The sequence below is a fragment of the Delphinapterus leucas genome, chromosome 1, assembly GCF_059928025.1.
Source record: "Delphinapterus leucas isolate spDelLeu-1000000601 "Yukka" chromosome 1, BTC_Dleu_Yukka2, whole genome shotgun sequence".
In the NCBI taxonomy this organism is placed as follows: Eukaryota; Metazoa; Chordata; class Mammalia; order Artiodactyla; family Monodontidae; genus Delphinapterus; species Delphinapterus leucas.
This window is the reverse complement of record NC_143129.1, coordinates 107,040,730-107,067,922: the sequence shown is the minus strand read 5'-3', so window position 1 is coordinate 107,067,922 and position 27,193 is coordinate 107,040,730. Positions and strand designations below refer to the sequence as shown.

The 27,193-nt window shown below is 42.0% G+C and overlaps 1 protein-coding gene across 3 annotated transcripts in view; it reads right to left on the bottom strand.

Annotated features, from left to right (window-relative positions):
* Positions 1-3,655: 3,655 nt before the first annotated feature.
* Positions 3,656-27,193, bottom strand: part of ALG14 (ALG14 UDP-N-acetylglucosaminyltransferase subunit) — a 106,679-nt gene continuing 83,141 nt past the window's right edge. The window contains exon 5 of one of the 3 annotated variants that reach the window (XM_089919268.1): positions 3,656-3,854. In XM_089919268.1, the coding sequence (XP_089775394.1) occupies positions 3,772-3,854 (83 nt within the window). In that variant the 3' untranslated portion in view covers positions 3,656-3,771. Of the gene's footprint in view, positions 3,855-7,667; positions 8,102-27,193 lie in introns of those variants that run through there. The other 2 variants (XM_022553315.3, XM_089919287.1) reach the window with 2 other exon arrangements.

Here is a 27,193-nt window from a genome sequence, read left to right as displayed (position 1 = left end):
TTTCTGCCAACTCTGTATATGGTATTTCCATAAAAGTCTTGTTTTCTTTCTCTTTTCTTTGAAGAATGAAACTTCTTTCCCCTTTTTTCAAAAGAGGAGAAGACTGTCATTCCAGATTCCATCCCTCCTGCTGCTGTCGCCTTTTCTTCTGTTTGATTTCCGCACTAGTCTCAGTTTGCAAATTCTGGGGTTTGGCAGTTCACAGGAGGACCCAGGGATGGGGAGAGTGGCCCTACTCAATGTCACTGAAAGATTACTGTACTTCAATCACTGGAGCTCAGCTGAAAACTCTGAAAAGTTCTCTTCATAATCATTGAATTTTAAATAATTTTCCTAAAAAGACTGAGGGAAGAAAAAGGATGCCAAGTTCACATTTCCCTGCCAGAAACACTGTTCTTATTTTCAGTTGAATGGCTTGGCTATTAATTAAGGCTTCGTGCTCCGCAGCTATCTCTTTTTCTACATTCTTGCCGCTAATCATCATACATGTGACACATGACTTCTGTTTAAATGCTAAAGTTTATTAGAGTGGAAAAAAAATCAGTTATACAGGGAAGGAAGAGAGATTAGTCATCAAGTCCAAAAGCATTTGCTTATTCATCTGCATATGGTTAAAAGATTTAAAAGAATCCATTGGTTTCTATTTCACTGCTACATGCAGGCCAAGGAGCAAGGAGAAAAAAAAAAAAAGCCTTTTCCTATCCATGGTGTAGAAATACATTTTCTTCCTTTTGCCTTGGAGGGAGAAATCGTCTCCTCTCCTAATATTAAGCCAAAGTAACCAAACTTTAGAGGGACTGGCTCCTTCTGAAAGGTCATTGTTCTAATTACCTATTGCTTTGAAATGAACTCCCCGAAAACTTAGTGGCAGAAAACAGCAACCATTTAATTCTGCTCATGGACGCTGTGGGTCAGAAATTCACTGGGCACAGAAGGGAGGGCTTTTCTCTGCTCCGTGGTGTTTGAGCCTCAGCTGGGAGGACTAGAAAGGCTGGGAGTGACTCAAATGGCGGGGCTGGAATCATCTGGAGGCTTCTCCCCTCACACGTCTACCACCTGGATTGAGATGACTCAAAGCCTGTGCTTAGCTGTGACCATGACCCTGAACACCTACACCTGGCCCCTCCGTGGGGCTTGCGCTTCTCACAGCCTGGTGGCTGCCTTCTGTGACGGCATCCCCCGGGGGAATGTCTGGGTTAGAATGTCACTTCCCACTCTCGCTGCAGTCTGGTGGCCGGTTTAAATTCCAAGGGAGAGCAACCAAACTCCACTTCTGAGTGAGGAAGCAGCCGGGTCATACTGCAGAGCATGTGGCTGGCCAACTTTGGAAAATACAATTCACCTCCGTGGTCTGGGTTGAGGCCCTTTAGGGAGGAGGTGGGAGAGGGAGTTACTGCGTGCCAAGGCCATCTTCTCCCTCCAGGCCCCCCACTGGCTCTTTTCACCCAGTTCTTACTCAGCTCTTCCCCAGTGGCCACGCTTTGTCCCCAGACCTTCTGTCTTTGTTCAGTCTCTGGTCATGGGCAGAGATGGAATCACAATAAACAAAAACACTCCCTGTAGCAGCTTCCTGGCTGCTGTGCTTAGTTTTTGGTTTGTCTTTCTTCATCTGTATACACAGCCACAAATATCTAAGGACAGATTCCCTGACTACTGATGATAGCTTTTTTCATTGAGAAATAATTCACATGCCATACGGTACACCTTTTTATAGTGTACAACTCAGTGGGTTTTAGTATATTCATAGTTGTACAACCATCACCATTATCGAATTCTAGAACATCTCACTTAAAAGAAAACCCCACATCCATTTAAAGTCACCCTCATTGCCCCTTCCCACAGCACCTGGCAACAATGAATCTACTTTCTCTCAATGGATTTGCCTATTCTGGACAGTTTATGTAAATGGAATCATACAATATGTGGGTTTTTATGATTGGCTTATTTCCCTTAGCATGTTTTCAAGGTTCATTCACCTATGCTGTAGCATGTCATGAATTAGTCACATCCTTTTTGTGACTGAATAATATTTCATCGTACAGATATATCACTTTTGTTAATCCATCCATTAGTTTGGTGGACATCTAGGTTGTTCCCACCTTTTGGCTATTATGAATAATGCTGGAATGAATGTTTGGGTACAGGATATGTGTGAACATGTTTTCAGTTCTCTGGGGTATACACCTAGGAGTGGAGTTGCCGGGTCCCATGGTAACTTTAATTCTTTGAGGAACTGCCGAACTGTTTTCCACAGCTGCTGAACCATTCTACATTCCCACCAGCAACGTATAAGGGTTTCAATTTCTCCACATTCTTGGCAACATATGTTATTTTCTGCTTTGTTTGATAAAGGCCATCCTAGAGGGTGGGAGTGGTTGCTGGGCTTAGTCTAAGGAGAGCCTTCCTTTAGGCCACTACATACCAAGGAAGCCACCTTGGTTGCCTGGAGACATAAGGTAACTGAGGGCTTACTATGTGTTAGGCTCTGTGCTAAAGGCAGTACATGTATCATCTAGTTTGGTGTTCACAACTCTAGAACTAGGTACCATTATTATGCCTATTTGACAAGTAAACAAAGTGAGGCACAGAATAACTTGCTAGAAAAGGGACGAGGTTTGGAAGACACGAATTTCCTGTACTAAAAATAAGTTAGAGAACTTGGATACCAATGAAGGAGTCTGGTGGTCTAAGTAAAAGTTAAAAAAATTTTTTTTTTCAAAACAAAACAAAAAACGCCAGGTACATTGTAGCTGGCCAAATTCGAAGCCGGCCTCCAGTATTCTAACCATGATGCCCACACCCCGTATGACCCCCTATCCTGAAGTAGAAATGGGACCTATGAATATCATGGGCTATTGCTCTCCTGAATATGTTATATTAATATGGCAAAAGGGATTTTGAGGATGTTATTATGGTTCCTAGTCAGTTGACACCGATTTAATTAAAAGGGAGAGAGATTACCATAGGTGTGCCTGATCCCAGTTACGTGAGTCCTTAAAAGAGACAAGGTGCAGTAGAGACTCTCCTGCTGGCCATTAAGAAACAGGTCACCATGAGCCCTACAACTGCAAGGAACTGAATTCAGCCAGCAACACCCTGAACAAGTTTGGAAGATCTAGAGTTCCAGATCAGAACTCAGTCCCGGCTGTCACCTTGATTACAGCCTGTGAGACCCTGAGTAGAGAACTAGTTAAGCCCTGAATGGGTTTCTAACCTACGGAGCTGTGAGATAATGACTGTTACTTTGAGCCACTAAGTTTGCCGCACTTTGTTACACAGCAATAGAAAACTAGTACACAGAGCACAGACTGACTAAAGGCTGCTAGAGGAGATGAACTCATTGGTGTGTCATACATAAAGAACAGCACTTCTCAAAATGTGGCCCAGGGACCCCTGGGGGGCCTCAAGGTCTTTTCAGGGCTCCATGAGGTCAAAACTATTGTCATGTGATTAAGGCATACTGAGGTGTTATCTGTCTTTTTCCTTCTCATTACTTTATAGTTTTCTAGACGCTACAGGATGTGTAATGATGTCATTGCTCTGATGGTTAATAGTGTCCCCGTCTATTCCTATGTTTAAAAAATTTCTGGTTTAATTTCTAATGTGGTAAATATTGACAAATATAGCCCCCATAAACAAAAGTTCATTGGGGTCTTTCAATAATTTTTAATGAGGTCTTGAGACCAAAAAGCTTGAGAACCACTGGTCCAGATGAAATGGAACTAAGTAGGCCTAGGCAAAGTCTGAAAGTATAAGAATTTATATACTTACTTAATGGCTACATTCTGTCCTGAGCTGTAGTAGGTGTGACCAAGAGTGGAGCAAGGGCACAAAAGTAGCATGAGGTACAGTCCCTGAAGTAAGGCAAACATAAAGAATTAATTAGCAAAAGCATCCGTGTCTTCCCTTCACAGGTGTTTATGTAAGTACAAGGTACTGTAATATAATGGTACATAATCTGTGCTAACCTTAGGTGTGGGCAGCTAGGACACAGTGTGTAGAGAAGAAGTTGCTGAAACCAGGCTATGGGGGAACAAGGGATATTTTACCGGAGAGGTGAGACGTAAGTTGGGAGGGGAAGTGGGAAGAGGACAAATATTTCAGGCACCCTGCCTCAAATCTTAGCTGAAATGTCTCTTTCTTAGAGAGGCCTTTCCTGATATCCCTCTCTAGAGCAGTCAGCACTGTGCTCCCTTCACAGCACCCTGCTGATTTCTTTTCTAGCACTTTTAAAATTTTAAACCTAACATAGCTGTTCAAATAAGTCTGGCTGGAGCTACAGTACCTTGGTTCAAATGCCAGCTCTGCTACTTTCTAGTTGTAAAATCTTAGATAAGTTACTTAATCTCTTTATGCCTCAGTTCCTCAAAAAATGTGCTAACAAAGCAAGGAATTTATGTTAAAGCGTTAGCTTAGTTGTGACCATGGGACTAAAAAGGAAGGCTGGATATGAACTAGTTCAAACGCAGAATCAATGGGTGAAATCAGATGACAAGGAGAGAAGAGGATGAAAAGATAAGGGAAAATTCTGGGGATATTAAAAAAAAAAAAGGCAACCAATTATACGTAGATTAAAGAAAGAGCAAAAAAACAAAAATTATTCCAAAGTTTGCTGTTTGAGCGAGATGGCAGAGCCTGGCATCAGGTGACTGCTTTGAAGGGAAAAGGAGGAGGCACGTCAAATCCACGTTTAAAGTGAGTGGGAACAAGAACATAGACCACTTGATTTGAGAGTCCTGGGGTGCGGGGGCTTACAGAAGCAAGCTCATGGCAGATGACGAAATCTGGATGTCTGCTCATCGTCTGCCAAAGCTGAAATCATGGGGAAGAAACTACACAAGGTCCCCAACACCGAGCTGTATGGAGGACGACCTTCTTTAATATTCACGATGGCATTACTGTGGATAAAAGAAGCTTCATACATTGCTATCAAACTCTTTTTGGTGAGATGGGGCTTTTTAGGAGATATGAAGCACAGATTCAATGCAGGGAGCTGCACAGTAAGAGGTGGCACATTTCCCAACATTAACCTATCTTGGTAAAGACAATCAAACAGTGTGTTTCCAGATGCTTTTATACGGGGAAGCTTGGGTCATCTCTCTTCTACCAAGGACCTCTTGCTATTCAGTTTAAAAGTGTACAACATTCCTCTTGTTGACATGGTTTCATAGCACTCTTCGTTCCAGGCGAAAGCTTCCTGTGATGACTTTTGGATGTCCCTTCTGAAACATTTAGGCTTTGACCTGGCAAGTTGCTGAGACCCATTAGGACAGCTGAACAGTAGATAAAATCTTCCAGGGAAGTAGGTGTGGGCAGGATGTGTGGTTTCCCTGCCTCTCATTTAAAGACTGATGCAACAAATTTTTCATGAATAGTCTCTTCCAGTAAGAGTTGCATTCCAGAGTGCCTCAAGAGAAATTGGAAAGGACAAGTTAGCTACTGATTTCTTCAGTTTCAGTTGAGACTAGAGCACTAGCTTTCTTCATGCCGCAGAAATGCACAGCAGGGATACAGCCCCTACTGCAATCTCAAACCAGCTCCCTTTGCTAGTGTGACCCTGAGGACTTGAATTAGCCATAACAATAAGACACAGGGGAATAGGCATTTGTTTACCAAATGATCTGGAACTGAGAAAGAAGGCATGATCACATGTGCCTCAGCTGGGCTCTGAAACGTGTGCATAGCAGCCCGAACCCAGGAAGATATTTCTGAACTTTCAGTGATATAACACACACAGATTCTTTCTCTGACATTCCAGGCTAACCACTGTCTAAGTTAAGGCTCTGCAAAACATCTGGGACATACGTTTCTGGAAAAAATCATGGCTTCTTTTCTACAATTCTCCATGGCCTAAGCATTGTAAGCTCTGGCCCGACAGGAGCCAATGCAGCAGGCTTAGTTGCGGGGGCCCTGGGATAGCTGCCCTGGAGCACAGACAGGCATTAACTGCACTGAATACAGTCCCCTCATCAACTACTCACCTAGTACCACTCAGGAACAGTGACAGACAAAAACTTTTCAAAGATGCATAAAATGTACATGCTGCTGTCTCAAAAAAAAAAAAAAAAAATCACTTTCTCCCTAAAAAAGTAGAGGCTTACTTCATCTCCGCTCCCGGTGGAACCACACGAATATGGTACCTGATATTTCAGACCTTTATGTCAGGTGACACAGAGCCTGAGATCTGAGATTTAAAATCAAAGCACAGTGAACTAGCGCTTGGCTGCCCCGCTGGCCACCGAATCCAGACGGCAAAGTGCTTTCACTGTTCTGAGAGTCTTCTGCCATGCGTTTCTCCAGGCAAAAACCTGGGAAAATGTCCTGACAGATGAGCCTACTTTACTTTATTCAGAGAAAGAGAATTTCTAAAAGAACAAGAAAGGCTAGGGTAGCCTCAGCATTTTAATTTTATGTCATCTTAGGTGATCAAGCCTCTTTTCACCAAAAGTCAACTTCTTTGTTAATTTCTTACCATTTCTTTATTAGATTTATATCATACTTATAAGAGAGATTTAAGAGGAAAAAAAAAACAAACAACTTAAACATCACAAGAGGTCTTCTCATTGTTTGTTGCCTTGTTAAAATAGCAGGGAGGGGAATGGAATTCCTGTTTATTGCAGAGCTGCTGGGCCAGGCCCTGCATTAGGTGTTGTACTTCTGTTGTAGTTGACATGGCTCTTTAGGAGCACAGATTCTCAAGCAGGGCCAGCTAAATAATCGGCAAGGTCCAGTGCAAAATACAATGTGAGCCTCTTGTTCAAAATGTGCTAAGAAATTCAAGAGAGAGACAGCAGAGTATTAAACCAAGTGTCGGGCCCTCCTAACTATGGGTCCCTATGTGGCTGCAGAGGCCACATACCCATGATACTGGCTCTGCTCTTAAGCTTGGGCTCGAATTCTCGGTTTGGCACTTACTAGTCATATGAGCTTGGAAAGTCATCTGTAAAATGGGGGTAATTACAGTCCCTACCTCATTGAGTTGTTATTAGAGTTAAATGAGTTAATATTTGAAAAGTGCTTAGAAGAACATCTGGCATACAACAAGCACTTAAGTAAATGTTAAGTAAATATATACTCTCCTGAGCCTACACATCTTAAAATGCCAGAGGTAGCTATAGCCACAAAACCGTGAATTTACCATAACATTAAAAAAAATGTTTTGAGAGTTCGGCCCTGATAAACAGAACCATGTTTTTACTCGTATGACAGTAGTCACCTTTTCATTTATTTTAACAAACAAAAGATTTTAAAAGATATCCTGGAGTAAGGCCAGCTACTCACAAAGCAAAACCAGAGAATAAAAACAGATACTGGTTTATGCGCTCAGTTCTGGAAGCCTGTGGAGTGCAAATTGTCACGAAGCCAATTTAATATAACTGCTTCCTTTATGCTGAAAGGATTCACTAGGGACCTCTCTGTTTCCATACAGGAAATAAAGCCTGTTGTGTCTGAACAAAAACTAAGAAATATTTTTCTTTTTCTTTCTATAATGCAGAATACTGTAAAAAAAAAAAAAAAGCTGTAGAACAGGAAATGTGGCTAATCATACAAATTCTATATTTAGTTCTAGAAAATATTAGTAAAATATTAGTAAAACAAGTCAGAAGATAACTTGCAGGTAGTGGTAAACACCTGTATATAGAACAGAAATTTGGAGCACAGAGGCATAAACACTTAATGGTTTATTAATGCTTGTTTTATAAAAGCAACCTCAGTTTCCTCACTGGGTTACTTATACATTTCTCTACTCTTGACCACCAATAATTCTCAGGATTCTCAAAAGCTTTTACAATAAACATGTAGTTTTTTGTTCCCCATTTATAGTAAATATTGTTGACTGCAAAATTCTAAAGAAGTAAGTTGTCATTCATCAAACAATTCGCCCGAGGTAGACAGATTTGGGATATTTCTCCTTAAGAGTCGGCCACTGAACAATGAAGTAATCGGAGAGGTGAAACAGAATCTTTCCGGACAGGGATAAATGTTCCACTCGGCAGATGCTTTCAACGTAGACAATGATCACTTTCTTTATTCCTAGTATCCCAAGGAGAAGGGCAGATATACAGATAGGAACACATGTTCCTGGTCCGTTACATAACACCTTGAAAAAAAAAAAAAAAGTTGAAGGTCAAATAAAAACACAGAATACTGCTCTAATTTTAAATGAAAAACAGTCCAATATTAGGGAGGATTTTTTTATTATGCTAAGTCTTGAGCGATTCCTTGTCAAGATCCGGTCTGCAGCAAACTCGTGCAGTTAGAAGCCAGGTGGGGCTGTGTTGTCGGCTCTCCTGCTTACCAACTGTGTGAGTTGGGACAAATCAGTCCACTTCTCTGCACCTGGGTGGCCTGCCGTGTGCCACAGGACGTGTGCACACAGTGCCTGGTGCTCAGCCAGCACCCACAGGATGGGTGCGTGTTGCTCTTCTCCGACTGCTTTGTGGATCTTGAATGTCACACAAACATATGGAAAACAGATAAACTCAGTTGTGATTCACTGTTTTCTCATATACTGACTTGTTCGTGTTGATTTTTTAAAGTAATCTAATTAATAGTTGGAGGACTGACATGTTAAGATATAGGAGAAAATGTCTTTAAATGACTAATTATGTAGAATATTTTTGTTGGAGGTAGAATCACTGTAGGAGTTCAATCCAACACATGGGATATTCGAGAGAAGGTTACTAAATGAATGAGATTTTCCCTCAAGAGAATTTTATCCACACTTGTGATCCCGAGAGTTTTAATGCTTTTGACTTCTGCTAATTTTTATAGAAAGCCACTGATTAAAAACAATTTAGTTGGTGAACCTAATAAGAGAAATAAAAATTTAACTCATAGAGTAACTGCAAAGAATTTTTATAAGTTTTTTAAGAAAATGAGGGGAAAGCTATTACACAGAATTGTTGGTAAGATAATTTACTATTCTTTTCAGAGGAGAAAAAGCATTTTGCACAACATCTCAATCATATGCTCGTGCTGACTGAATTAGTACAAAAAGCATTTTTTACTCCACAGGTCATAAAACAGGAGATCTGTGGTTGTCTACACACGCCTACTGGGTATTACCTCCAATGTCACATGATCGCTCCAGCACAAGGCCCACAAAACTTATCAGACATCAGAGAATCTTAGAGATGAAAGGGTCCCCAGAAATATTGTCTAACCATCCCAGCATTGCAGGGACCTTCCCCAACAGATGTCTGCTGGGGCTGTGAGACAAGGTGAGGGATATAACGGTTTGGTAAAGGTCATGTGAACTAAGCCCCGCCCTTCCTGGAGGCAGGACCACCTGGAACACCATTCACAGAGCTTTGGAATCAGAGACAGTAGCCTGTTTCAGGTAGGAACCAATCCTTTTTAGTCTCCCTTAGCTCCCACCTACGAGTTAAATCCCCTGCCTGTCTTTTATGAAGAACTTTTGTTCAGACTTTCTCCTGAAGTACCAGCTGCTAAGCTGCTCTCCAGGCCAGTGCTCTTTAATCCCCACTGAGTTGCCCCTAGAACCTTTCTTCATAGACCCTCAATGGAGCATAAAAGAAACAAAATGGGACAGGGAGTCCGGGGTTAAACAAGCTATGTACTAGCTCTGTGGCCTTGGACGACGGTAATCGTAATTACCACCTCAGCTCTCACTACCACTATTTATCAACAACACATCGTGGTCTGGTACTGTACTGAACATTTCACATGTATTCTTTTAGTTAATCCTCACAGCAATCATTTGAGGCAAGCTTTCATATCCCTTTTTGCAGAATAGGAATCTGAGGCACAGAGAGATTGGGCCAGCTGACTGATCACACATCTAGTCCAGACTAGATGACCTCTCCTGTTAGCTCCAGGATTTGATAATTCTTTGAGTCTCATTTGTTTCTAGTTTTGTCTGAAGCCTAAGTTACAAGATTGTTCTGAATCCTTTCAGGATTTAGAATTCTAAAAATCCTATTAATGCAAGGTTTCTCTAATAACGGCACTATTGACATTTTGGACCGGATTATTTTTCTTTGTGGGGCCAGTCCTGTGCATCGTAGAATGTTTAGCAGCATCCCTGGCCTCTATCCACAAGATTCCAGTAGCCAAGAAGATCAAGAATGTCTCCAAGCATTGCCAACTCTCCAGGTGAGAACCACTGTGTTCATGTATTCCCTAATCCTTGGATTATCTGTGTTGCTTTTCTCAATTTTTTTTCCCATAGTACAGAACAAAATAAAACCTACAGCTAAAAGGTAATATAAAGGTTGCACATTGGATCTTGAATGTCACAAAAATATTTTCATGTTTGTTGCCTTTAAAAAAAAAGTACACATCCACATGTGTTCCTTTCAGTGTCTGGTCGGCCCGCTATACACAAGTTGTGAATACGTTAATAGAGATGTCCGGATACAAGAGGGGAAGTGACTGGGCACTGGTGGGAGATGCTTTAATAACCTGCCATAGATCAGAGGCAAAAGGTAAAAGTGGAAATTAAAGGTATTTTGTTTATCTCTGTTGTATCTCTATTTTGAGGTACCTTACTACAAAAGTCCCAGAAACAATAAAATCACAAAACCCTAAAGCAAGCATATGAAAAAAAAAATCTTAAGGAAAACTTAGGCAAAGGAAAGCTTCTTTTAATTAACCACAGGTTTTAACTCTGAGTTTTACAGTAGCCTGGGTAAAAATTTAAAAATTGGGGATTATGGAGTTTCTATTATTTCATGGAGCATACCAGAGAGACTTATTCCAAGCACTAAACAAACTAGAATTTACTGAGATAGCCTGGGTAAAGACTTTCAACAATATAATGGTTGAAGTTGTCTTTTTAATTTTATAAAAAACACAGAAATACTCTTCATATTTCTATTTCTTAAAACATAAGTTCTCAGTAAACGTGGGTGCACTGCTCTTACTAACTCTCTACCTCATTACTTTGTAAGCTCCTTATAAGCAGGGTCAATTTCTAGGACAATCTATGTTTTGAACTTGGAACAAAATAGGCACTCACTAAATTCTGCTGAAAGGAAGGAAGGAAAATGATTGAAGGATAAGGGAGGAGGGAATCCTTTGCCTATCATATATAAGTCAAACGTTCGCTTTGCCAGACTTGACCCTGTTTGTATCTGTATCATACACATTTATCATGAACATAATGGCTGTGACTGACAACTTAAAACTTTTTTACTATCTCAGATCCATCGCCTTTTCCTCAGGGGAACCACTGTATCCCTTGCTCTCAACTTAAATGTTTGAATAGAGTTGACTCCACGCTCAACTATAAGGAGAGGACATATGACTCCAGTCTGACCAGCTAGATCATCGAATTTCCCTGGTCAAAGTCATCCGTTCAGGGAAGAGCATATAACCCAGTGAGAAACCGCAAGACGTAGTGGGACATTCGTTGGGGCTACTGAGAGAGCAGTACCTTTTATGTTGTACTGGCACCTAGGAGAATGTGGACCTGGCAATGGTAACATCTATCTTGCCACCATGTGGAGGGCTTGAGAATGAAGCCATCACAAAGCAGAAGAGAGCAGAGCTGAGAGATGAAGACAGGCCAGGTCCCAAAGATAGCATTTAAGATCCATGAATCCAGCTGTGCCTAAAGGAAACCAGATCTACCCCTAGACTTGCCAGGTATGTGAGGGAATATATTCCATTTTTGCTTAAGCCAGTTTGAATCAGGACTTCTGTCATTAGCAATAAAAAGCATCCTGACACAGCCCTTTATTTTGTCTAACTCCCTGACTAAGCTCCGACTGTCTGCAGTGCCAACCGGTAGGTGTTCATACGTGCCTGTTGGATGAATTAACAAATCAATAAACTTCTCTGAGAGCAGGAAATCCAAGAGATGTACTAAAGATAATATAAATTATGGGTCTAGAAAACTGCAAGAGGTCAGGGCTAAAATAAACATGAAGTCATGAGGATAGATGAGCCCGATCAAGGATCAAGAAGAGTTACAAGAGGATTGTTGTTCTGTAGATTTGGGTCACCACAGGTCAAGTCCTGTTGGCTGAGACATGACATCAGCATGCACGAAAAGACAAATTTAACTAGGGTAGTCTGAACTTAATTCTTAGCCCAGTAGGAACCCCATACACAGAATACGGGCCAAGAACTTTGGGGTTCTGGGTTGGTTTGAAAGTCAGAGACCATAAAGTTGAGGGTGATCCAAGCATATGAAGGTGAGATTGAAAGCCAGACGAAGAGTCCAACTAGTCTGTAATCTAAAGAGACTGGACAGAAAAGCGGAGTCCAACTCTGAGACACTGGCCTGAAAACCAGACTTTTGGACACCAGCCTCTGGCTGGTGGAGGAGGAGGCTGGAGAGAGCTAACAAACTGAGGAACCCAGCTGCAGGCAAGGTTTTACTGAGCTTCCAGGGCCATGCAAGAAGCTGGAGAACTAGAGCCCACTGTCAAAGCTGAGCTGGCTTGGGAAGACAGTCTCTATGGAGGTCACAGGTTCTGTCAAAACCAACACTTCCATATATAGGATATTGGTTCCATTATGTAGACAGGTAAAAGGGGACATGAGGAAGGCAGTAACCACTGAGATGTAGAACTACTCAGGAGTCACAGGAAGAGCCTTACAGGGGCTTCCCTGGTGGCGCAGTGGTTGACAGTCCGACTGCCGATGCAGGGGACACGGGTTCATGCCCCAGTCTGGGAAGATCCCACATGCCGCGGAGCGGCTGGGCCCGTGAGCCATGGCCGCTGAGCCTGCGCATCCAGAGCCTGTGCTCTGCAACGGGAGAGGCCGTGACAGTGAGAGGCCCGCGTACCACAAAAAAAATAAATAAATAAAAATAAAGAAGCCTTATAGGTAAGTTGCTTAACAATGCACCCTTCTTTTTTTTTCTTTGTATTTTATTGAAACCCTTTATTTATTAATTTATTTTTTAACATCTTTATTGGAGTGCAATTGCTTTACAACGTTGTGTTAGTTTCCGCTGTATAACAAAGTGAAACAGCTATACGTATACATATATCCCCATATCCCATCCCTTTTGCATCTCCCTCCCACCCTCCCTAGCCCACCCCTCTAGGTGGTCACAAAGCACCGAGCTGATCTCCCTGTGCTCTGTAGCTGCTTCCCACTAGCTATCTACCTTACATTTGGTAGTGTATATATGTCAATGCTACTCGCTCACTAACATCCCAGCTTACCCTTCCCCCATACCGTGTCCTCAAGTCCATTCTCTATGTCTGCATCTTTATTCCTGTCCTGCCCCTAGGTTCATCAGAACCTTTTTTTTTAAGATTCCATACATGTGTTAGCATACAGTATTTGTTTTTCTCTTTCTGACTTCACTCTGTATGACAGACTCTAGGTCCATCCACCTCACTACAAATAACTCAATTTCCTTTCCCTTTATGGCTGAGTAATATTCCATTGTATATATGTGCCACATCTTCTTTATCCATTCATCTGTCGATGGACACCTAGGTTGCTTCCATGTCCTGGCTATTGTAAATAGTGCTGCAATGAACATTGTGGTACATGACTCTTTTGAATTATGCTTTTCTCAGGGTATATGCCCAGTAGTGGGATTGCTGGGTCATATGGTAGCTCTATTTGTAGTTTTTTAAGGAACCTCCATACTGTTCTCCATAGTGGCTGTACCAGTTCACATTCCCACCAGCAGTGCAAGAGGCTTCCCTTTTCTCCACACCCTCTCCAGCATTTATTGCTTGTAGATTTTTTGATGATGGCCATTCTGACCAGTGTGAGGTGATACCTCATTGCAGTTTTGATTTGCATTTCTCTAATGATTAGTGATGTTGAGCATCCCTCCATGTGTTTGTTGGCAATCTGTATATCTGCTTTGAAAAAATGTCTATTTACATCTTCTGCCCATTTTTGGATTGGGTTGTTTGTTTTTATGATATTGCGCTGCATGAGCTGCTTGTATATTTTGGAGATTAATCCTTTGTCAGTTGCTTCGTTTGCAAATATTTTCCCCCATTCTGAGGGTCGTCTTTTTGTCTTGTTTATGTTTTCTTTTGCTGTGCAAAAGCTTTTAAGTTTCATTGGGTCCTATTTGTTTATTTTTGTTTTTATTTCCATTTCTCTATGAGTCAAAAAGGATCTTGCTGTGACTTATGACAAAGAGTGTTCTTCCTATGTTTTCCTCTAAGAGTTTTATACTGTCTGGCCTTACATTTAGGTCTTTAATCCATTTTGAGTTTATTTTTGTGTATGGTGTTAGGGAGTGTTCTAATTTCATTATTTTACATGTAGCTGTCCAGTTTTCCCAGCACCACTTATTGAAGAGGCTGTCTTGTCTCCAGTGTATATTCTTCCCTCCTTTATCAAAAATAAGGTGACCATATGTGCGTGCGTTTACCTCTGGGCTTTCTATCCTGTTCCATTAATCTATATTTCTGTTTTTGTACCAGTACCATACCGTCTTGATTACTGTAGTACAATCTGAAGTCAGGAACCCTGATTCCTCCAGCCCCATTTTTCTTTCTCAAGATTGCTTTGGCTATTTGAGGTCTTTTGTGTTTCCATACAAATCGTGAATTTTTTTGTTCTAGTTCTGTGAAAAATGCCATTGGTAGTTTGATAGGGATTGCATTGAATCTGTAGATTACTTTGGGTAGTATAGTCATTTTCACAATGTTAATTCTTCCAATCCAAGAACATGGTATATCTCTCCATCTGTTTGTATCATCTTTAATATCTTTCATCAGTGTCTTATAATTTTCTGCATACAGGTCTTTTGTCTCCTTAGGTAGGTTTATTCCTAGGTATATTATTCTTTTTGTTGCAATGGTAAGTGAGAGTGTTTCCTTAATTTCTCTTTCAGATTCTTCATCAATAGTGTATAGGAATGCAAGAGATTTCTGTGCATTAATTTTGTATCCTGGTACTTTACCAAATTCATTGATTAGCTCTAGTAGTTTTCTGGTAGCATCTTTAGGATTCTCTATGTATAGTATCATGTCATCTGCAAATAGTGACAGTTTTACTTCTTCTTTTCCAATTTGGATTCCTTTTACTTCTCTGACTGCTGTGGCTAAAACTTCCAAAACTATGTTGGATAACAGCTGTGAGAGTGGGCAACCGTGTCTTGTTCCTGATCTTAGATGAAATGGTTTCAGTTTTTCACCATTGAGAACGATATTGGCTGTGGGTTTGTCATATATAGCCTTTATTATGTTGGGGTAAGTTCCCTCTATGCCTACTTTCTGGAGAGTTTTTATCATAAATGGGTGTTGAATTTTATCAAAAGCTTTTTCTGCATCTATTGAGATGATTATATGGTTTTTATCCTTCAATTTGTTAATATGGTGTATCACATTGATTGATTTGCGTATATTGAAGAATCCTTGCATTCCTGGGATAAACCCCACTTGATCATGGTGTATGATCCTTTTAATGTGCTGTTGGATTCTGTTTGCTAGTATTTTGTTGAGGATTTTTGCATCTATGTTCATCAGTGATATTGGCCTGTAGTTTTCTTTCTTTGTGACATCTTTGGTTTTGGTATCAGGGAGATGGTGGTCTCATAGAATGAGTTTGGGAGTATTCCTCCCTCTGCTACATTTGTGAAGCGTTTGAGAAAGATAGGTGTTAGCTCTTCTCTAAATGTTTCACAGAATTCACCTGTGAAGCCATCTGGTCCTGGGCTTTTGTTTGTTGGAAGATTTTTAATCAGTTTCAATTTCAGTGCTTGTGATTGGTCTCTTTATATTTTCTATTTCTCCCTGGTTCAGGCTTTGAAAGTTGTGCTTTTCTAAGGATTTGTCCATTTCTTCCAGGTTGTCCATTTTATTGGCATATAGTGGCTTGTAGTACTCCCTCATGATACGTTGTATTTCTGCAGTGTCAGTTGTTATTTCTCCTTTTTCATTTCTAATTCTGTTGATTTGAGTCTTCTCCCTTTTTTCTTGACGAGTCTGGCTAGTGGTTTATCAATTTTGTTTATCTTCTCAAAGAACCAGCTTTTAGTTTTATTGATCTTTGCTATTGTTTCCTTCATTTCTTTTTCTTTTATTTCTGATCTGATCTTTATGCTTTCTTTCCTTCTGCTAACTTTGGCGTTATTTTGTTCTTCTTTCTCTAACTTCTTCAGGTGTAAGGTTAGGTTGTTTGAGATTTTTCTTGTTTCTTGAGGTAGGACTCTACTCCTATAAACTTGCCTCTTAAAACTGCTTTTGCTGCATCCCATAGGTTTTGGGTCATTGTGTTTTCATTGTCATTTGTTTCTAGGTATTTTTTAATTTCCTCTTTGATTTCTTCAGTGATCTCTTGGTTATTTAGTAGTGTATTGTTTAGCCTCCATGTGTTTGTATTTTTTATAGTTTTTTTTTCCTGTAATTGATATCTAGTCTCATAGCATTGTAGTCGGAAAAGATACTTGATATGATTTAAATTTTCTTAAATTTACCAAGGCTTGATTGTGATCTATCCTGGAGAATGTTTCATGAGCACTTGAGAAGAAAGTGTATTAGGTTGTTTTTGGATGGAGTGTCCTATAAATATCAATTAAGTCCATCTTGTTTAATGTGTCATTTAAAGCTTGTGTTCCTTATTTATTTTCATTTTGGATGATCTGTCCATTGGTGAAAGTGGGGTGTTAAAGTCCCCCACTATTATTGTGTTACTGTCGATTTCCCCTTTTATGGCTGTTAGCATTTGCCTTATGTACTGAGGTGCTCCTATGTTGGGTGCATAAATAATTACAATTGTTATATCTTCTTCTTTGATTGATCCCTTGATCATTATGTAGTGTCCATGTCTCTTGTAACATTCTTTATTTTAGTCTATTTTATCTCATATGAGTATTGCTACTCCAGCTTTCTTTGATTTCCATTTGCATGGAGTATCCTTTTCCATCCCCTCACTTTCAGTCTGTATGTGTCCCTAGGTCTGAAGTAGGTCTCTTGTAGACAGCATATATATGGGTCTTGTTTTTGTATCCTTTCAGTGAGCCTGTGTCTTTTGGTTGGAGCATTTAATCCATTCACGTTTAAGATAATTATCAATATGTATGTTCCTATGACCATTTTCTTAATTGTTTTGGGTTTGTTTTTGTAGGTCCTTTTCTTCTCTTATGTTTGCCACTTAGAGAGGTTCCTTCAGCCTTTGTTGTAGAGCTGTTTTGGTGGTGCTGAATTCTCTTAGCTTTTGCTTGTCTGTAAAGCTTTTGATTTCTCCATCAAATCTGAGTGAGATCCTTGCTGGGTAGAGTAATCTTGGTTGTAGGTTCTTCTCTTTCATCACTTTAAATATGTCATGCCACTCCCTTCTGGCCTGTAGAGTTTCTGCTGAGAAATCAGCTGTTAACCTTATGGGAGTTCCCTTGTATGTTATTTGTTACTTTTCTCTTGCTGTTTCAATAATTTTTCTTTGTATTTAATTTTTGCCAATTTGATTACTGTGTGTCTCGGTGTGTTTCTCCTTGGGTGTATCCTGTATGGTACTCTCTGTGCTTCCTGGACTTGGGTGGCTATTTCCTTTCCTATGTTAGGGAAGTTTTCGACTATAATCTCTTCAAATATTTTCTCGGGTCCTTTCTCTCTCTCTTCTCCTTCTGGGACCCCTATAATGCGAATGTTGTTGTATTTAATGTTGTCCCAGAGGTCTCCTAAGCTGTCTTCATTTCTTTTCATTCTTTTTTCTTTATTCTGTTCTGCAGCAGTGAATTCCACCATTCTGTCTTCCAGTCACTTATCCGTTCTTCTGCTTCAGTTATTCTGCTATTGATTCCTTCTAGAGAATTTTTAAATTTCATTTATTGTGTTGCTCATCATTGTTTGTTTACTCTTTAGTTCTTCTAGGTCCTTGTTAAACGTTTCTTGTATTTTCTCCATTCTGTTTCCAAGATTTTGGATATCTTTTCTATCATTACTCTGAATTCTTTTTCAGGTAGACTGTCTATTTCCTCTCCATTTGTTTGGTCTGGTGGGTTTTTACCTTCCTCCTTCATCTTCTACATACTTCTCTGTCTTCCCATTTTGCCTAACTTACTGTGTTTGGGGTCTGCTTTTCGCAGGCTGCAGGTCTGTAGTTACCATTGTTTTTGGTGTCTGCCCCAAGTGGATAAGGTTGGTTCAGTGGCTTGTGTAGGCTTCTGAGTGGAGGGGACTGGTGTCTGTGTTCTGTTGGGTGGGGCTAGATCTTGTCTTTCTGGTGGGCAGGGCTGTGTCCGGTGATGTGTTTTGGCTGTCTGCGAACTTAGTATGATTTTAGGCAGCCTCTTTGCTAATGGGTGGGGCTGTGTTACTGTCTTGCTAGTTGTTTGGCATGGGGTGTCCAGCACTGGAGCTTGCTGGTCGTTGAGTGCGGCTGGGTCTGAGCATTGAGACAGAGATCTCTAGGAGAGCTCTCACCGATTGATATTACATGGGGCTGGGAAGTCTCTGGTGGTCCAACGTCCTGAACTCAGCTCTCCCACCTCAGAGGCTCAGGCCTGACAACAGGCTGGAGCACCAAGACCCTCTCAGCCACACGGCTCAGAAGAAAAGGGAGAAGAAAAGAAAGAAAAAAAAATGTTCTAATAAAATAATTAAAATAAAAAGATAAAAAAATTATTAAAATAAAAAAGGTAAAAAACATTTTAAAAAAAAGAAGAGAGAAACCAAACCCATAAACAAATCGACCAATGATAACAAGCACTAAAAACTACACTAAGATAAACATAAAAGTCAGAAACAAGTCAGTCGCAGACAACAAACTCCAAGTCTACAGTTGCTCCCAAAGTCCACCGCCTCAATTTTGGGTTGCTTCATTGTCTATTCAGGTATTCCACAGATGCAGGGTACCTCAAGTTGATTGTGGGGATTTAATCCACTGCTCCTGAGGCTGCACGGACAGATTCCCCTTTCTCTTCTTTGTTCGCACAGCTTCTGGGGTTCAGCTTTGGCTTTGGCTCCACCTCTGCATGTAGGTTGCCTGATGGCATCTGCTCCCCTCCCAACAGGACGGGGTTAAAGGAGCGGCTGATTAGGGGGCTCTGGCTCACTCACACCAAGGAGAGGGAGGAGTGTGGTAGTTATAATTGGAATGCGGGGCAAGCCTGCGGCGGCAGAGGTCAGCATGACATTGAACAGCCTGAGGCGTGCCGTGTGTCCTCCCGGGGAAGTTGTCCCTGAATCACGGGACCCTGGCAGTGGCAGGCTGCACAGGCTCCTGGCGGGGGTGGGGGGCCGGGGGTTGTGGATAGTGACCTGTGCTTGCACTCAGGATTCTTGGTGGCTGCAGCAGCAGCCTTAGCATCTCATGTCCATCTCTGGTGTCCGTGCTGAGAGCCACGGCTCATGCCCATCTTTGGAGCTTGTTTAGGCGGTGCTCTGAATCCCCTCTCCTCTCGCACCCTGAAACAATGGTCTCTTGCCTCTTAGGCAGGTCCAGACTTTTTCCCGGACTCCCTCCCGGCTAGCTGTGGCGTACTAGCCCCCTTCAGGCTGTGTTCACGCAGCCAACCCCAGTCCTCTCCCTGGGATCCGACCTCCGAAGCCCAAGCCTCAGCTCCCCGCACTCACCCATCCCAGTGGGTGAGGAGACAAGCCTCTCGGGCTGGTGAGTGCTGATCTGCACCGATCCTCTGTGCGGAAATCTCTCCACTTTGCCCTCCACACCCCTGTTGATGCGCTCTCCTCCGTGGCTCCGAAGCTTCCCCCACCCACCCACTCCCCGTCTCCACCAGTGAAGGGGCTTCCTAGTGTGTGGAAACTTTTCCACCTTCATAGCTCCCTCCCAGAGGTGCAGGTCCCATCCCTATTCTTTTGTCTCTATTTTTTCTTTCTTCTTTTGCCCTACCCAGGTACATGGGGATTTTCTTGCCTTTTGGGAAGTCTGAGGTCTTCTGCCAGCATTCACTAGGTGTTCTGTAGGATTTGTTCCACATTTAGGTGTATTTTTGATGTATTTACGGGGAGGAAGGTGATCTCCTCATCTTATTCCTCTGCTATTTTGAAGGTCCTCCCTCTTCTTTTTAAAATTTTTATTTATTTATTTATTTAGGCTGTGTTGGGTCTTCGTTGCTGCATGTGGGCTTTCTCTAGTTGTGGCGAGCAGGGGCTATGCTTCGTTGCAGTGCGCGGGCTTCTCATTGTGGTAGCTTCTGTTGTTGCAGAGCACAGGCTCTAGGCGTGCGGGCTTCAGTCACTGTGGCACACGGGCTCAGTGGTTGTGGCTTGTGGGCTCTAGAGCTCAGGCTCAGTAGTTGTGGCGCATGGGCTTAGCTGCTCTGCAGCATGTGGGATCTTCCTGGACCAGGGCTCGAACCCATGTCCCCTGCTTTGGCAGGCGGATTCTTGACCACTGCGCCACCAGGGAAGCCTAAAAATGCATCCTTCTTATTTTAGAAAATAAGAAAACCACAAAGTCACTTGCCTTAGCTGACAGAGACAAAATCTTCAGATTTGGGTAAGAAAAGGGTAATGGAAATCCCAGAGATGCCTACTTCTGTGAATCACTGAGCTAAAATACGGGGAGGGGAAGATGAGCATGAGGGAGGGAAAGTTCAGACAGGAGCTGGTTGAGCTAAGCAGGGCTGGGAAAGGCTTACAGAATGGAACGAATGATCTATACGTGAACATAAAGACTGCGGGAACGAACTGGTGGTGAGGGAGGAACTGATGATATAGAAAAAGTGAGTTCTTTCAACACCAGGAGAAAAGAGTAAGAGTTCAGAGTATTTGAGATTGGTTTGGGAAAAAATGTACCTTCTGAGAACATGACAAAGGATAAAAACGGTGGCACAGGAAGTTTGCCCTCAACAGATTTTTCTTTCAATATTTATAACTTTCCAGCTCAATGTGAAAAGTGCGGAAAAGCAAAAAGAAGATAATAACCCTTCTAATTTCATCAATCTGTTAACATTTTGGTGTATTATCTTCATATACACATTTATATTTCACTATATGTTCACGTATGTACATATATAATCTGAGAGCTTATATATAAATATTGTAAAGTGTTTTTTTGAAGTGCTGTTATATTTTTGTGTGTTGTGGAAAATTTTTTAAATTCATGATTTTTAATGACTGCATATATTTAATCCTATGTATATCTCATAATTCATCTAACTATTCCTTTATTGTTGGAAATTCGGGCTGACTCCTTTTATTGCTATTCTAAATCATGCTGTTATGAACATTTTTGTATATAAATCTGTGACCCCTAAGGTTTTAATTTTGCATTGAACTGTGTTCCAGAGTTCTTGCTGAGTGAGAAGTCAGAAGAAACAGCTTCAAGGACTTAGGGAAGTTGTAGAAAGTTTAATAAAACAACTGTCCTGAGTTGGGGATGGGCTATGTGGTCTTTTGTTTTGTTTTGTTTTTGTTCCTGTGTGGAAACTGAGTGATTTCCCACTGTATGAGTTGTGACAGCAGGCAGAGCCCATCTCACAAGTGAGATACTCCTTTCTGTGTTCCCTCTGCAGCTAGTGGATGGGCCGTGACTTGGCCAGATGTTTCTGCCTAGGTCTGATCAGGAGCTGGTGGTGCAGAGAAGCAAGGCCAGAGAATCTGTTCTGGTGGCAAAGGTGCCACTGGCAGAGTCTGGCATCCAGTACCAGCGGGGCCAGCTACACTGTTCACTATCCAGCAGTGGTGGCAGCGGTGTTCCCCCAAAGCAGCTCTGAGGCCATGGAATTTGGGCTGTGGTTCTAGCTGTTCAGCTCCCACCTTGTCACTCCACGTTTACTAATCCTATTTCATTAGCTTTCCCAGTAACTCCGAGAGCTCTCAATAATCTTTCCCTAAATTCTTTTTCTGTTTCAGTCAGCCAGAGTGGATTTTTATGGTTCGTTACCAAGAACCTGACTGGTATGGAAAAAAACAAAGGCTTTGAGAGCAGCAGATGCAGAGTTAGAGAAGGAACAGGTCACGTCAGAACAGTCACAGGATTTCCTCAAGCAGGGCTCAGAGCGCTGCACGGTGAGCACAGGAAGAGGCAGAGTGAAATAAGGATGAGGACCAAGCAGCAAAAAGCACCCAGGGTGAGTGTTTTGGCGTAGGGAAAGGATACTCAAAAGTCCTCATCCAAGAGAGGAGAAGGGCAAGAGCCGTGGGATAAAAGCCGTAGAAAACTGGATAGAGAAGCATCTGTGAGTAATAAAGAGAGTGAGGAAGAAAATGCAGTTGGAGGGCAGGCGGTCTATAACATGTAGAGGATATCGTCAGAGGACTGGAAGGCTGGGGGTGCAGCCTGAGGAAAGGCAGCACTGAATGTCAGCGCTCAGTGGAGGTGGACAGCAGGAAGGAACAGGACGCAGAGCAGATGGGATGACGTGTTCGCTTGGCTCACATTACGGTACACTGTATTTCTTCTTTTTTTGTGTATTTAATCATTTGAGTAGTAACAGTTAAACAGGAACATTTAAATATCAAGACCAACATGAAATAACCAAATAAAGCCCTAAACACCGGAATCACCAACTATTTATGAACTTCAAGGTCTCTTACAATTCTATTGCTAACACACAGTCTTCAGAGTTGTCATCACTTTGTGTATAGCATCTTGAGGTCTACTTTTCTAAGTATACCACTCTTCCTTCCATGTTGCTATATAGGCCTCAGTTGCTTCACTGCTTGAACATGTCACAGTCCACCTAGCCCCTTCCCTACTTCTCCTTACCCAGACATAGCTTTCATCTTCTTTTAAATCATATCAAAAAGGTAAGTAAAGTTATAAATTGTTTTTATCTAGGCTAATGGCTTATGTTGTAAAGACGCTGAATTTATTGCTGGCTCCTCGAATATCAGTTACTTGCATTTCATTTGATAACAACTGGACCCAATTCTAATGTGCGTACGCGTGCGCACGTGTAGGCTGCCTCACAACAAACAATGCTCTGGACACCAGCTGGTTGTCCTACAATTTAACTCAATTCTGACACTACCTACCTGGATATAGAATCAGATTCCACAGGTTAATGGCTCAGTCCCAAAGACTGCCCTCCCCCTTCAGATGCCTGTCACAAGCCCTGGCTGCCACCTCTACTTCTGGCTATAAGTCAGAGGTTCCCACGACCCACTCCTTGAGATCAATTAATACGCTAGAATGGCTCACAGAACTCAGGAAGGCCCATTTACTCACTAGCTTACTGATTTATTACCAAGGATATTAAAAAATACAAACCAACAGCCAGAAAAAGAGATACATAGGGTAAGGTATGGGGCAAGGGGGTGGAGTTTCCATGCCCTCTCAGAGTGTGCCGTTCTCCCTAAGTCTCCACATGCTCACCAACCTGGAAGCTCTCCCAACACCGTCCTCTTGGGTTTTTATGGTGGCTTCATTACATAGTCATGATTGATTAAACTACTGGCCATTGGTGACTGATTCAACCTCCAGGCCCTCTCCCCTCCCCAGAGGTAGAGGCTGGGGGTGGGACCGAAGTTCCAACCCTTTAATGACACAGTTGGCTCCAGTGGCAACCAGTCCCCATTCTTGGGTCCTTTCCGAAAGTCACCTCATTAACTTAACAGGCACCTTTATTGCTCTCATCACTTAGGAAATTCCAAGGGTTTTAGGAGCTGTGAGTCAGGAACTGTGGATGAAGACCAAATATATACAAAAAATATATCTGGTCATCTGAATAACCAAATATATATTTTTCTTTTAAATCACATAATCATATAATGTAATCAAATAAAGAACAGTAAACTTTGGCCCTGTAGGATCTTGCCCAATTGGTAAGTCCCTTATACCAACACCCCAACACTGATTACTCCCAGTCAGCCAGAATATTCTTGCTCCTGCTGCATTCACGTAATCCATCAAGGAGCCGAGCAACATGGTGCTTATGGGCCAGGGCTTTGCAGTCACACAGATCTGGGCTGTCTGCTTAACAGCAACGTGAGCAGTCCGTTCTATGTCTCAGTTTTCTCATTCATGGATTCATTTGTTCAAGAAATAGGTACTGAGCAAAGATAATATGCCAGGTACTTTCTGGGTATTAGGGATCTACTAGTGAACAAAGGTCCCTGCCCTCACAAAGTTTACATTCCAGAGGGAAGACAAAAAATAATAGGTATATGTTTATATAATGTAAAGCAGGATAAGGGAACAGGGAGATATGGAGGTCAAAGAAGATCTGGGAGGAGGTGACCTGGAAGCCAGTAACTGATGAAGTGGTATGGTATTCTGGGTAAATCAGACAGCAACTAGAGCAAGACGGAGGAGAGAAGATGATGTAGATTTTGTGAACCGACCGCAAGTCTGGGCCAGCAAAAAGGGTTTAGGAGGTTGGGGAGGGGTGTGGGCTTGAGACAGATTATAATTTAACAGAGCTGTTAGGTCCAGGTAACACTCTCTCTCAGGGGCTTGAACTTCTTGTGGTGAATAAGGTAAACAAAGACATATATATAAGGGCAAGATGAGACTGGTCCTGATGGTCCTTCAGGGGAGGTGGGCAGTAAGTTCTGATGGTCCTTCAGGGGAGGTGGGCAGTAAGTTCTAATATATCCTCCTTCTTGGGAATTAGCAACAGTAAGGTAGAGAATGTCAGGAGTGGGGAATGGTAATCCAACCAGAAACAAATATAAACACAGGGAAGACAGTATATCTACTTTTTAGTATTGCTGTGGAGATCAAATAAGATAACACATGTAAAGCATTTAACATAGTGCTTGGCCCATGGTAAAAATTCAATAAATGGTAGCTATTATGTATATATGTATTTTAAATTATTTATTTCTTTATTTTTGGCTGTGTTGGGTCTTTGTTGCAGTGCGTGGGCTTCTCATTGCGGTGGCTTCTCTTGTTGCTAGGGCACGGGCTCTAGGCACGTGGGCTTCAGTAGTTTTAGTACGTGGGCTCAGTAGTTGTGGCTCGCAGGCCTAGCTGCTCCGCAGCATGTGGGATCTTCCCAGACCAGGAATCGAACCCGTGTCCCCTGCATTGGCAGGCGGATTCTTAACCACTGTGCCACCAGGGAAGTCCCAGCTATTATTATAATCCATCCAAAAGTCAAGTACAATACTTGTGGCATTTTTCAAATTCTTAAGAGTACTATGTGGCAGAAGGCTTGTCCCTCACTCTGTCACAGACATGGCACTGACCCGGCATGATCTATCCTACCCTTCAGAGGGTACCTTATAAGATTGACCCAACCATCCATTTTAGCCTCTTTATCTTCAAGTCACATTTTTTGCTCTGCCTGATACACTCCACGTGATGCTTATGTAAAAAAATGACAGAAGGAGCCTGATTATCCAGAGCGGTGTTTTCTCTTTTTCCACACGTGGTGAATGACTGAAGGATTCTTGAGCTCCCCTGCTCTGGATCTAGGGAGCCACTGTAGTGTCCTTCTCAGCCAAATGGCCATGAAAGTCCGTGGCCATAACACGGTAAACAAGCCTGATGACCTGGTGAGTAAGGCTGATCTTGTTCATTTCAAAACAAGGGTCGGCTATTTTGCCCTTGTATGGGGAAATTAGACTTCCCAACCTTCTGCGACCACCCTGATTTGTTGCGTTTGGGCTGAGTTACAGGGGTGGAAGTTACGTAGGTGTAGACACACAGACAGCAGACTCCAATGTCCCCTCCACCAACTCTGGGATGCCCACCTGTAGTCTGAATGCATGTTAGCAAGATCCTACAAGACCCAGGGCTCCACACAGTTTGGCCATTCCATGTATGTTTATGGCTCCTCCAACTGTAAGTGCAGGGTAGGCAAAAGAGCTCAGAGGTTGTCGGTGCCCACACTGGGGTGACATTTGATTTTCTTGCCCTGATGATCCATCATAAAAGATATATAGATAAAATTAAAACTTAAAAAAATTTTTTTTCTCTGAATGGTTAAGCTGTACCTACTTTGCATCATCGTTAAAGATCAACGTCAGGCCAGCCAAACATTGTTTTCCTAACCTTCCTGGCTGATTCTACTTTCAGTTGATGAAACTGAATCTTTTAGTTTTCCTGTTCTCTGGGCCAAATGGTCAAGGTGACGACTTCCTGACTTCTTGGTCTTTTTGTGTTTTCACTGTATTTTCAACACTCTGAAATGTGTTCACGGAGGTCTTTGAATCCTAGTAATCCAGTACTTTTTCCTTTTGTTTTCCCCACACCGTATACTCAGCAGCTCTCGCAGAAGCCCTGATTGCTAACGCTAGATGCAGTCTCAGGAGTCACTTAGTTCGATCCTTGCCCTTTAGCTTGAGAAGGAAGGCAGAGACCTTGACATTCACAGGGCACATACTACTTGCCAGGCCCAGAGCGTAAGTGTGGCATTCTGCGTAATGAGCCTTTTCTTAAACCTTACAACAGCCCTTTGAGGTGGATGTCTTTATCCTCATTTTTTAGACGAGGAGACTCAAGACCAGAGCAATTAAGTGACGTATGAAAGATCACACAGCTGAAACTCAGACCAGCTTTAGAAAACAAGCCTGGGGCTCTCCTGTCCCCCATCCTGGTCCTGCACCTGTCAGTCAGGACAAGCATTAGTTGGAAGTGGGTTGAAGGCAAGGTAGGCTCCAGGGCAGATGTGACACAGGGAGTTTAATTGAAGGCAAAATTCTGGCAATTGTTATTAATATTTTATAGCTTTAATAAAGAAGTTAGTGGCAGACTATAACATGCCATTGGACTAAGATGGATTATGAAAGCTTTTCAGCAGATAAAATGGGGGCAAATGGTTAACATTTTCAAAAGAAAAGGGAGTATCCTTTCAAAACAGGAAGAACTGGCTCGGATTCAAAGCAATTATGTAACTCCTGACTTCTGTCAAGGCCCTCTCTTAGGCAGATAAGTGATATTTTATTCGTGATCCTTCCCTAATTTTTTTTTTTTTTACATCTACCTATGAATAAAATTGCTATCTTGCTGAACTGAAAACTAGTCAGCAGTTTTCCTTAGATAATTTCTTTATGTACAGATTATGTTTGCAGTATTAAAAAAGGCTTACAAATTTTTTTTATGGAGGAGTATCTAATTCCTTAATTCTAAACCAAAAGGATACATAAAAACACTTGTTTGTGAGTTTCTGGTTGTGTGTGTAGAAAAGAGAGGTAGACATAGATGCTCGAAGACAGACAATGAAATGGAGGCAAGAAGATAGAATTCAACAGAGTGAGATGCGTTAAGGAGCTGTACCTCGTTGTGGTTAAAGAACATGGTACTCTGGAGCCGAGCTTGGATTCCACACCTAGAATGAACGGGCAGGGTTCTCCATAGAACATGTGCTTCACTCTGTGCATTCAGGCATTCACAAGGTGTTTCCCTTTCATCGTCCACCACGCATTTATCAAGATCT